Source organism: Tenrec ecaudatus, chromosome 16 (assembly GCF_050624435.1).
Source record: "Tenrec ecaudatus isolate mTenEca1 chromosome 16, mTenEca1.hap1, whole genome shotgun sequence".
Classification (NCBI taxonomy): domain Eukaryota; kingdom Metazoa; phylum Chordata; class Mammalia; order Afrosoricida; family Tenrecidae; genus Tenrec; species Tenrec ecaudatus.
Genome location: NC_134545.1, coordinates 25,834,204 through 25,846,335, shown reverse-complemented (window position 1 = coordinate 25,846,335; position 12,132 = coordinate 25,834,204). Strand labels below are relative to the sequence as shown.

General features: G+C 63.5%; 2 protein-coding genes across 2 annotated transcripts; one reads left to right on the top strand and one right to left on the bottom strand.

Annotated features, from left to right (window-relative positions):
* Window positions 1-2,093: 2,093 nt before the first annotated feature.
* On the top strand, window positions 2,094-7,926 carry GAS2L1 (growth arrest specific 2 like 1). The gene is made up of 7 exons (XM_075534093.1): window positions 2,094-2,466; window positions 2,839-3,069; window positions 3,914-4,563; window positions 5,688-5,795; window positions 5,874-5,970; window positions 6,046-6,217; window positions 6,637-7,926. The coding sequence occupies exons 3-7, from the start codon at window positions 3,928-3,930 to the stop codon at window positions 7,670-7,672; spliced, it is 2,049 nt and encodes a 682-aa protein (XP_075390208.1). The 5' UTR covers window positions 2,094-2,466; window positions 2,839-3,069; window positions 3,914-3,927; the 3' UTR covers window positions 7,673-7,926.
* A 157-nt stretch (window positions 7,927-8,083) lies between these two features.
* RASL10A (RAS like family 10 member A) lies at window positions 8,084-10,122 on the bottom strand. Its single transcript, XM_075534092.1, has 3 exons — window positions 9,910-10,122; window positions 8,915-9,039; window positions 8,084-8,687 (listed from the first exon to the last, which is right to left on the bottom strand). The coding sequence occupies exons 1-3, from the start codon at window positions 10,120-10,122 to the stop codon at window positions 8,420-8,422; spliced, it is 606 nt and encodes a 201-aa protein (XP_075390207.1). The 3' UTR covers window positions 8,084-8,419.
* Window positions 10,123-12,132: the final 2,010 nt, after the last annotated feature.

The window sequence follows — 12,132 nt, the reverse complement described above, 5'->3', positions numbered from 1 at the left end:
CTCCCTCCTGCTGGCCCATCCAGTGCAGATGAGTGCAGTGTGATGGCCGCAAGTTGGGAAGCCTTCTGATTTTCCTTCCTCTAGAGCATGGAGTGAGGCAGGCAGCTCAAGGCCAGCCTAGATCTTGTTCCACCCTGTCAGGGTGGAAGCAGACCAGCAGGTTCCCTTGTGCTTGGATTCCCCTGGGCAGAACAGTCTGAAGCCTCAGTGTGCCCCTCCAGGTTCAGTACAGTGGGGGCAGGTGGGGGAAGTGAAAGGCGCATGGCTCCTGTTGGCCCAACCAATAGCAAGGCTGCAGCTTCCAGTGACCTCTGCTGGACTCATTGAAAGCTGTGCAGGGCTCATCATCAATGGGCTCAAAAATCTGGGGCTAGCCTGCCTGGGATCATCAAATCCTGTACACAGAGATGACCTCGAGGGCCACAACCACAGTCCAAACCTGTCCCTGAGGCTCCCAGGAGTGGCGCAATGGACCTCGCCTACACAATGCCACAAAATCAACACACTGCCATTGAGTCAAAGTCAACTCATAGCGGGCCGCTTTATCTTTTTCCCGAGGAGAAGGTGGTGGTTTTGAGCTACTAACCTTGAGGTGCCGAACCACTACACAGCCAGGGCTCCTTAGCACAGAATAAAATAAAAAGCCCTCCCTGCCATGGAGTCTGCTGACTCAGGGCTGCCCCTGTGTGCTTCCTTAACTGTAGCACCCTGCCTGTTTCCCATGGCGTGGCTCATGGTTTCAAACTGCTGACCTTGCTGATCTCAGCCAAACGTCACCACTGCACCACAAGGACTCTGCTGCCACAGGTTCTGGACTCAGAATGCCCTCTGATTACAAAGCCTGGCCTGGAGAACTCTGCCCTCTCTCCAGACCAACCCAGCACCCACCACCACCCGAGGGCTCTTAGCTAGGGCTGCTATTAGTCCTTAATGGGACTACTGCTATTGTCCTGTCTCCCGTATGTTAGCACGGAGGCCCATGGAGTGTAACCATCTCATCTGATGACTGACTAGTGGGGCCAGCTTCAGCCCTGCAGGTAAGACTCACGCCCCAGCACCTCAGCAGACTGCACAGTTCCCGCTCCTTTCTGGGCCTCAGTTTCCCCAAATCAATAAAGGCTAGCACAACAATACATCTGGTGTCTGAGGATTACTTTAGTACCACCCCCCACCTGTGTCTCCCCAAAGCCAGGCTGACTGCCTGCCCCTCCTCTGCCCTGGTGGCCTCACAGCTGGGAGTCATCCTGGGCTCTGCCCCTCCCCCACACTACTGCACCAGCATCACTCTTGGGAGGGGGGGCTCCCCTCAAAATACAGCCAGAACCTTCCCACCTCCCTAAGACAACCAGATTTCCTGCCCTGCCTACCCACCCCCTGTAGCCACAGACAATTTGTCAGGCCATGCCCCTGCCCTGTCCTGCACCCACCCTCTGGCCAGGTGGGTCTCTAGTCCTCATCCTCATTTTGCTTTCCCTCCACTCCAGCCTCCCCAGCCTGCTCAGCCACATTCCCATCTCCCACAGGCCTGTGCACTGGCTGTACCCTCAGCCTCAACACTTTCCCAGCCAGCCCCTCCTTCACCTCCTTTCCTCCCCCTAGATCCATCTTCCCTAGCCGCACCCCTCAGCACCGCAGCCCTAGAAAGGCTCAGCACACAGTAGGTGCCATGTGTCAGCCATCACTATTCCTGGCTACCTCCTTCCCTCTGGGGTCCAGATGGGTGGGGGAGGCAGAGTACTTTGCGGTACAGGGGGTTTTGATGACAATGGTACCCCTGCTGGGAAGGTGCTGAGTGTCTGAGCAGTTTGGCATCTGTAGCCCCTGGCACACAGTAGGTGCTCAATGGGTGTCTCCCTTCCTTGAATGAGAATATTACCTAGCTCCTGGCGCTTTGTTCCTTAGAGTTGGTTCATGAGTCCCTTCCCCTCCCCTCCCCCCCCCCCCCCCCGTGAAGGGCTCGCCTACACACAGTAGGGGCGGTTTAGGCTTAAGTGCAACCCATTGGGACTGACCCCGCCCAGCAGCGTGGCTCTGCCTGCCCACCAGCCGGCATCCGCCCAGCCAGCGGCTGCAGGGGCAGGATTTCCCGATCTGGCCCGTCCACCCTCTGCAGTTTGAAAAGAAACCAGCGGGCCTTAACCCTCCCGCGCCGGGCAGACTGGGCAGTCTACTCCTAGCCCCCTGGGGCAAGCCCAGGGCAGCCGGAGGTGGCCGCTGACGGGGACGCTGGCCGGGGGTCTCGCGGACAGACACCAGCCTTGGCCACTGCCTGCCTGCCCCTCTGAGCCTCAGGGTCCTCAACCGTAAAACCGGCCCCCCAGCCCTTAGGGTTAAACCTGAGTTTTCAGTAACGACAAGGAGGCGCTGTCTCCGCCTTCCTGCCGGCTGGCACCGCGGAGAGGAAGCTCGCAGCCAGTGGCGGGACCGCCTGGATTATCTGCCCTGGGAGGCTCGGCCTGGCCGGAGGTGACTTTGCAGCCCCCGGCTCCTATCGCTTCCTGCGTGCCTCTTGGGAACAAGCTGTGCCACCCGCCTAGGGAGAACCGTGCAGGGGGCGGGTGGGAGAGTGGCCATGAAGGACCCATTCTCCTCCCCCAACGGACCAAGAAGGGTGGAGGGGGCCCGGGATTAGCTCAGGCTGGGGGTGGAGTGCGTGGGCCGGTTGGGGCCTCGGGGTCGAAGTGCAGGAGCTGGGGGAGGGGGCTCCTGGGGAGCCTGGACTCAGGCTGCGGGGACCCCTCGGGCGCAGGTTCCCGACCCGACCCCGCTCCGGGAGATTACAGCTTCCTTCTCCCCCACCTCCCCCTGCCCGCCCGCGATCAACGCGGCCCCTTTAAGAGCGCGAGGCCCCGCCCGCCCCCTCCGGGCCGGATCCGAATTCCAGGGAGGCGGGGCGGAGACGGCGGGCGCGGAGGCCGCGGCGGCGGCGGCGGCGGCGGCGGCGGCGGCGGCGGCGCTGGCGGCCGTGCTCGGATCCGTTGTGGCTCGGGCGGTGCCTCCTTGCAGCGGCCCCGGCCCGGCTTCGGCCTCTGCCGGCGCGATGTCCCCTGGTGCCGCGGGATGAGCCAGGTGAGCGCGGAGCCCCCCAACTCCCTCTTGCCGGAGCGCACGATTTGGGTGAGGGCTCGGGCGGCAGCGAGCTCAGTTCCCCGGGGCTGTGTGACCTTGGGCCGCCCCGCACCCTCTCTGGACCGAGGCTCCGCGCACAGGCGGGGCCGGGTGCAGGCCATTGCAGTCCCGGCCCAGCACGTGCCGACCCGGGGCGCTGGGAAGGCTTGGCGGAGGAGGCGGGGCCTGGGCCCCCCAAGCTCCTCCGCCTATAGCCGTGCGCCCTGGAGCCCGAGCCTCCCCTCCCTGCCCCTCAGTTTCCTCATTTGTGAAATGGAAAAATACCACCTGAGTGTGAGTCAAGGACGACGAGGAAGACGCCCCCGAGTAGTCACCTTCGGGGCCTCTACTGCCTGCAGTGATGTCGTTCCTACAATGGCACAGTCCTTGGGGCAGGGAAGCGCAGAGAGAATCTGAGAAGGCCCCAGCCCCTGGCCCCTCAACATTGAACTTGACCCTCCTGGGGGTCAGGCGGACTGGCAGGGGAGGGCCGGGTGGATTGATTCCAGGGCCTCAACTCTAGGACTGAATTCGTCACCAGAAATTGGATGCAGTGCAGGTGGGCGGCTCCCTATATGGGAGGGAGGACTCCTCCCCGCGAAAGAACCACAGACAACATCTGTGCGGAGCTTGTTCTGTACCCTTTGTGGTCCCCAAGTCACATATAAGGATCCCATATAATCTCTTACTGCCCCATTCACAGATGAGGAAACCGAGGCCCAGAGAGCACAGGTGGGCAGCAGCTTAGGCTGTTGGGGTGTCGCTGGGTCCTCTCAGCAATCCTGACCTGTGTCCCTGCCCACAGTGACTGGCCCGGGCATGGCAGACCCAGTGGCGGGCATTGCCAGCTCGGCGGCCAAGAGTGTGCGGCCATTCCGTTCCAGTGAAGCCTACGTGGAGGCCATGAAGGAGGACTTGGCCGAGTGGCTCAACGCCCTGTACAGCCTGGGACTGCCTAGCGGTGGGGACGGCTTCCTGGCCGGGCTGGCCACGGGCACTGCACTGTGCCAACATGCCAATGCTGTCACTGAGGCAGCCCACGCCCTAGCTGCTGCTCGGCCAGCCCGAGGTGTGGCCTTTCAGGCACACAGTGTGGCAGCTGGCTCCTTCATGGCCCGAGACAACGTGGCCACCTTCATCGGCTGGTGCCGGGCAGAGCTGGGCGTGCCTGAGGTCCTCATGTTTGAGACGGAGGACTTGGTGCTGCGGAAGAATGAGAAGAGCGTGGTGCTGTGTCTGCTGGAGGTGGCCCGGCGTGGTGCCCGCCTGGGCCTGCTGGCCCCCCGCCTCGTGCAGTTCGAGCAGGAGATTGAGCGAGAGCTGCGAGCCACACCCCCAGCCCCCAACAACCCTGCCAGTGGTGGGGAGGGCCCTGAAGAGGCTGCCCTTCCAGTGGGGGTTCCCCCCCGGGGCCCCCGCATGACATCCAGTGACCTGCGCAATCTGGACGAGCTGGTGAGTCCCCGTGGGTGTGAGAGGTGGCTCAGGCCCCTGCTTCTGCTCACTTACGGAACCCTGGGCCCCATGCACTGACGAGCAGAGCTGGTGCCCACAACTGGCCCCTGACCCTCTCAGGGCCCCCCAGGGTCTGTTGGACACGAAAAGGCAGCACAGGTGACTGTGTTAAGCAATACATGTCTACCTGGATGGAGGAGTAGGTGGCTTGGCCCAGGGAGGGGGCGGCCCCAGCTGGGCCAACTCAGTCCCCTGGCCTCCCCTCCACACCACGCACTGGCTCCCCTGGAAGACCTCAAGATTTGAACATGTAGCAGCCAGACCTTCATGGCACTTTAAGAGATGGAAAGGGACCTGACACGTGACTGGGAGGAGGCATGGCATGGCTGCCTGGGCAAGATGCCTAGCATACAGTAGGCGCTCAAAGCACCTGGTGAGCCCCCCAGGCTAGATAGCCCTTAGTCGCTGCCAGTGGGAGTTGTGGGGGCAGCAGAAGTGGCCCATGGCCCCAAGTTGCCTCCTTCTCTCAGGAGCAAATGCGCCCCCCTCCCCCACTCCCAGGGAAGGAGGTCAGGGCTGCAGAGTGCCCACTGGGAGGCCGGTAGGTACTGTCAGGGCAGAAGACACCCTCACCCTCCCACCCTCACCCTGGGCCCCGTCAGCTGAGGGCTCCACCTGCCCATTTCCTCTGGCGCCACCGTGGGCACCGCCCACGCAGCCAGCCTGGCAACCCCGGGAGCATTGTGCTGGCCCGTTGGGGCCTGTGTGTGCATGCTGAAGAGTCCCGTCAGAGGCATGGGGCCCCTGCACGCATGACCTAGCCTCCTCCATGCGCCTCAGCCCCCTATCTGGGAAGTGGGTGAAGGAGGAAGGGGGATAGGCACCAGGGTTTGCCCCAGGCCCTCCTTTCCTGGGCAGCCCTCTGACCCTGGAGGGCTGGAAAGGGGTGAAAGGTCAAGTGCAGCCACTTTGCTCAAGTGTGGGCTAACAGTCTCAGGCCCCTCTCCTGAGTTCTTAACTTACTTCTACCCCTCACCCCACCCCACCCCGCCCCGACAGCTAATGTCGAGTCCTGGGAGGACGACCTTAACCTCGGACTCACCGCCTTTGTCCTCTGGCCTCAGGTGAGGGAGATCCTGGGCCGATGCACCTGTCCAGACCAGTTCCCCATGATCAAGGTCTCCGAGGGGAAGTACCGTGTTGGGGATTCCAGCCTGCTCATCTTTGTGCGGGTAAGCTGCTAAGTGCCGCCCAAAGGGGTGGCGGCAGGGGCTCAGGCTGGCGGGATCTGCTCACACCGGGTCCCACAGGTGCTGAGGAGCCACGTGATGGTGCGCGTGGGTGGAGGCTGGGACACGTTGGAGCACTACCTGGACAAGCATGACCCGTGCCGCTGCTCCTCCACTGGTCAGTGTCCCGGCTGGGGGTGGGTGCATGCTGAGCAGCCCCACCCTCACAGCAGCCCCTCCTCTCTCCCTGCAGCCCACCGCCCACCTCAGCCCAGAGGGAGAGCCTTCTCTCCCCAAAGGATGTCGCCTACCCCCAGCCCCCGAGCTGGTAGTCCAGTCCCTGGGGGTGATCGCCTTGGCTCCCGGCCTGACGTGACCCCTATTAGCTTACGCAGCTCCAAGGAGGGGTCTGAGACCCCCCTCAGGTGAGCAGGGGAATTTGGGGGTCTGGAGGGTGGGGGTGGGGTGTCTTGCTGGCCTTGATGAGGACGCTGAGCTTGTCGCTCTGGAGTGACTCACATTCTGGGAAAAGTTCCCGTGGGTGGGGGCAGGGCCCAGCTTCCCGTCGCCATGACAGCCCAACCAAACCAACAACACAGCTGGGGCAGCCAGTCCAACCCCCGCTTCCTCCCCGCTCGCCCCAGGGAGATGGGAGGCCAGAGGCGGCCCCAGGGCCCAGTGGCCACAGGAAGCTGTAGTGACAGGGTGTCTCACTTCTCCCTGGAAGTCCCCAGCCAGACAGATGTCCCCAACACCGCTGTCCCAGGTTCCCCCCTCCACCATCACTGCCCACTCCTCTTCTGTCCTCTTTGTTACTCCTCTCTTTTGCCCTCCCCACCCCAAGGTCGCGGGATCAGCTGCCACCCCACCCCCGCTCTCGCCGTTACTCGGGGGACAGTGACTCCTCAGCCTCCTCAGCCCAGAGCGGTCCCCTTGGTACCCGAAGTGACGATGCAGGCACTGGTCCCCGGAAGGAGCGACCCAGCCGGCGACTGACCACAGGGCCCCCAGCCTCCCCAAGGCGCCCCCCCGCCCCTCGAAGCCAGTCCCGAGACCAGCTGGATCGTGGTCGGCCCAGAGGGACCCCTGGGGGCAGGGGGTCCCAACTGGTGGTCCCCAGCCCTGCCCGCAGGGCACGGAGCCAGAACCGAGAAGAGCAGGCTGTACTCCTTGTGCGTAGGGACCGAGATGGGCAGCACTCCTGGGTGCCAAGGGGCAGGGGTGGCGGGGGCTCCAGCAGGGGCAGCCCCCAGACACCTCGGGCCCGAAGCCCTGCAGCCCCTCATGCTGCCCAGGCTCCCAGCCTGGGACCAGAGTTGGGCAGCACACCGGCCAGCGTCTTCCGCACGCCCCTGCAGCTGGACCCACAGCAGGAGCAGCTGCTGTTCCGGAGCCTGGAGGAGGAGTTCCTAGCCAACGCGCGGGCCCTGGAGGCTGCTGCTGGTGGGAACCCCCCTGGCCCTGCCCCGGACCCAGCTCAGGCCCCGGAGCCGCCGGCCTCTGACTCAGCCTACTGTTCCTCTAGTTCCTCCTCCTCCTCCCTCAGCGTCCTGGGCAGCAAGTGTGGCCCCCCTGGGGACCTTGTCCGAACAGCCAATGGGCTGCCCGGGCCCCGAGCCGCAGCCCTGTCCAGCTCTTCCGACGAAGGCAGCCCCTGCCCTGGTGTCGTGGGGCCACCCGATGCACTGGGGACCTCCCTGGCCGGCCCAGAGCCCTTGAGGACCTGGCCTCGGGGCCGGATGGACACACAGCCCGACCGGAAGCCCTCCCGCATCCCTACACCACAGGGCCCCCGCCGCCTATTAGGACCTTCAGAGCCTGGGACCTGGCACGCACTGCACTCAGTCAGCCCCAGGGCAGAGCCCGATTCTTGGATTTGACTGCCCCAGGCCCAGTCCTCCCCCCACTTCCTTCGTGGCCTTAACCCCTCTGCGTCAGGGAGCGCTCCCTGCCTCCTGGGCACCAGACCTCACGGGACCAGCCCTCTAGGGACCACATGGCACAATGGGACCGACATTGTATATTCCGGGTGGAGGGTGAGCGTTGCTATTTAATTATTAATATTATTTGGATGCCTTAGAGGAGGGCCTGGGCCGGCCGCACAGCCTCTGACAGTAAAGTTCTGCTGCAGCCACTCTGTCTCCATATTTAGGGGCTTGACTTCCGGGGTTCTCATCACATGGTGGGATTCTGAACCTGCCCTGCAGATCTGGCCACCAGGCTCATGTCTAGCTGCAGGCCCACCTCCACCCCCAAACTGCCCACCCCATAAATGCCAGCCACACCTGAACCACTTGCCTTTATTGCCCTGTGAGGGATGGGATGGAAGTGTTTGCTCCGTGACATGCCAGAGGCAGTCTGGCGGCTTTGGGATACCAAGTTCTCCCTATCCCGAGGGATCCACACTGTCTGTCTCAAGGAGACCCCAGAAAAACCCAGTGAGTTTAGGCCATGGCAGGGCCCGATGAGCCTGAAAGGTGTATAGCTCAGGAGATTGGAGTTTTCTTCCGCCAAGGGTGGTGGGGGAGGAGAAGGTGGAGACTCGTCCTGTCCAATCGGAGAGAAGTTGGGCAGCTTTGTCCAATCTGCTGTCCTCTGCGAGTGCAGGGGCCAGGACGCACAGTCAATCACATGAGAGTGCAGCGCGCAGGGTGTAGCGCTCCTTGCAGGCGTAGGGCCGGGTGCGCAGGGCGGGCCCGCACCAGAGCGCAGCGCAGCAGCTCGCGGAAGAGAAGCAGCACGTGCCAGTTGTACTTGGCAGAGCACTCGAGGTAGCCACAGCGCCAGCCCCTCCGCACCAGGGCGGCCAGTGCGCGCCGAGGCCCAAAGCGTAGCCGCTGCCGGTCCCGCTTGTTGCCTACGACCAGGATAGGCGCCTCGGGTGCGCCTGCTGGCCTGGGGGTGGGGACAAATGGGAGTCAGGCACGCACGGTGGTCCCACAGCTGGGGAATGCCCGTAGGAGGTATCAACAAGACAGGAGGCCCCCCCGCAAATACCAGGTCCCTGTGGGCCAAAGCACACAGCAAGAGACGGGGGCAAAGGCCTTGTTGGGAAGGCCGGAGGTCACGCCCCTCACCAAAGGCCCCTTGCCACCCTCCCCACCTCTTCACCCGCCCTGCACCTGGTCTCTGCAATGCGCTGCCGCAGCGCCTTGACATAGTCGAAGCTGTCGGGGCTGCAAATGTCATAAACGAGCACGAAGGCGTCTGTGTCCTGCAAGCTCCAGCCCTTAGAATCTGGCCCCTCCTGGGGACACAAGCGAGGCCAGGGTTTGTAGGGGCCTCCGTGTCAAGTTCACCGCTCATCCTCAAGCCTCTCTCATCGCAGCCCCCACCCCCTTTACCCATCCGTGTGCTGCCTGCCTACCCTCACCCCTAAGTTATTGGGCCTTCTGTCATGGTTAACTTTTCCAAACCGTGTCTGGAAGCTGACGGCCCTAGTTCGAGTCCCCTTCTGTCTCCTGTCACCTCCAGCCACTCCTAGCGTCCTCCTCCTCCCGCCGTTCTACAAACTCAACTCGGGCCAGGCCACTCCTACCCTCAAGATGCCCTCCCCGACTCCCACTGCCAACCAAGACCAATTGGGCTCAGCTGGACCCCCAGGTCCCTCGTGGCCCTCCACCTCCTCGGCGCCCCCTCCCAACTCTGAGCAGCCATTTGTGCTCCCCCGCCCCGCTAAAGCTTTCTACTTCTTTTCATGAACATTCCACGCATTTCCCCTGCTGCCGGCTGGCTGGGTCCAGTGCCTCGCCCTCTGGAGCCCCGGGTCGACTCCCCCTCATCTCTGGGAATCATCCAGCTCCAAGGACTGGCGCGCAGTTCTGGGCTTGGCACCAAGGACTAAAGGAGGCTTTGCGCCAGGTCCCAGGAATGAGAGCGCAGGGTGCGGAGGACCCCAGTAGAAAGTACTCCCTGTGTCTGACCCCACCCCAGGGCCGGCTCTGCTCAGCACCCCACCACATCTCCCCGCGGCGCCGTCCAGCTCTGCCTCGCCCGGGACCACCACCCGTCCCAGGCAAAGGCAGGCACCCCCCGAGAGTGAGAGAAAGCCACTTGGTGACATCGGCGGTCCCCCCCAAAACACTAAAACACACCCCAACCCACCCCGGAGCGCTACCTCGGAGCCCTGGGTGCCCGGGCCAGCGCCGTCGCCGTCGCTGATGCTCAGGTCGTAGACCGCGCCGTCGAGCAGCACCGCGGGCCGGTAGAGGCACGGCCCGTCTGTGGGCCGGTGGCGCTCGGGATAGTCGCTGAACAGGAACTGGCGAATGATGGCAGTCTTGCCCACGCCCGGGGCACCCAGCACGGCCACCCGCAGGCTGCCCCCCATGGCCGGCCCGCGCCGCCCCGCCCGGCAGCCTCATGGGCCGGCGCCCCGGCCGTGCGCCCCGCGCGTCCGCCGTGCGTCTCGGGCCCCCAGTCCCTCGTCGGCCCGGAGCGGCCTGGCGGAGGACAGAACCGGCTCGGCAGGGCAGGGGACCGTGGCGCGGCCGGAGCCCGCAGAGTGCCGAACCCAACGGCGCCCGCCGCGGGGACCGCCTCCGCCCTGGGGCGCGCAGGGAGGCGCAGGCGGCGGCGCGGGGGGCGAGTCCCGGAGCTGCGCTGCGCTGCGCTGCCTCTCGCCTGGTCCCCGAGTCGCCGCCGCCGCCGCCCGCAGCGCGAGCAAGCGGAGCCTCTGGGAGGCAGGAGGCGATGAGGTAACCGCCCGCCCGCCCCTCCTACCTGCTCCCCCACCCGGGGACGCCCCTCCTGGGAAGGGTCGCGGGAAGGTGATGGGGGCAGGTGGCCCCGGAAGGCCCCCTTCCCCTTGGCGCCGCGCTTCTCTCCCCACTTCCAAATAGAAGGCGTTACTCGCCCACGCCTGCTCCTCCAAACACCTCTTCCCCGCTCACTCCCACAGCCACGGCCCACAGTGACCTTGGATGCGTCACTGCCCGGCCCTGTCCTGAGAAACTGCCGCAGGCCGGGGCCAGCCTGGCGTCCCATGTGCATCTCTCCACCTGGGAAGGTCAGCAGGTGCCCCGGCCCTCCTGTGGGCTCCTCTGAGGCCCAGCCCACCTGCTCTCTGGTGGGTGGCTACCAGACAATAGTCCACGTGGCTGGCCTGGAAGTGAGTGGCCAGCCCCTGGCTGAGCCAGCAGCCCTGGTCACGGCAGCTCAGTCTCCAGTCCCCGCCCCAACAAAACTGGAGGTAGACAAATACAGAAAACTTTAGAAATCACGACCATGACATTCACCTGGGTGGGTCTCCACCTGTGGCTTCCTAAAAGTGGTGCAGCCCCCCAAATCAGCCTTCTAGAGCCGACACCCCACTTCCCGGGGCTGGCCTTCCCTGTGTCCCCAACCTCCAGATGGGGCTGTCCAGGTGAAGGCACCTCTACATTTTTGCTTCAACCAAGGAGTTCCTTTATGCGTCTCTTTAACAAATATTCTGAATCTTACTGCCTGCCAGAATGCCAAGATGGATTTTTTTTAAAAAGAGGTGGAGGGAAATGTTTCTGTCCTTAGGAGAGAAGGTTCTAGAACACATGGGATGCAGGCACTGTAAAAGCAGACCACATGCCTACCCCAGCCTGACAGGAGCAAAGGAGAGCGTGTGGGCGAAAGAGGGGGTGCATCTTCCAGGGAGCAGCTGATGCAGCCAGAAGGCGATGCGGAGCAGGGGAGGGTGTGCATCTTCCATCTCTGGGACCAGCCGCTTGCACTTCTCCTCAGCCCACTAGGGAGCTCAGAGCCAGACTCTCCCTACACCAGGTCTTCTGGGCCCAAGGGTGGGCCCACAGCTTCATGTTCCTTTCCTACCCAGTTCTCCCACCCCCCCCCCCCACCGGCGGTGCTGAGGTCTGTGATAGGTGCCCTGGTGGCTAGTGGTTGACACCTCGTGGTTACACTTTGGGCTGCTAACCAAAAGAGCAGCCGCTGGAAACAACCAGCTGCTCCGTGGGAGAAAGATGGGTGCTTTCTACTGCCGTCAAGAGTGACAGTCTGTCCCCCAGATCCTGGATGCTTCCTCCCCCCAACTACCATGATCCGAATTCTACCTTGCAGGGCTGGATAGGACAGAGGCTGTACACTGGTACATATGAGGGTTGGAGGTACAGGACCAAGGGTGTGAGGGACGATGCTGGGAGAGTGGAGGGTGAGTGGGTTGGAAAGGGGGAACTGATTACAAGGATCCACATGTGACCTCTTCTCTGGGAGAGGGACAGCAGAGAAGGGGGGAAGGGAGACTCCAGATAGGGCAAGATATGACAAAATAACGATGTATAAATTACCAAGGGCATATGAGGGAGGGGGGAATGGGGAGGGAGGGGGGAAAAAAAAGAGGACCTGATGCAAG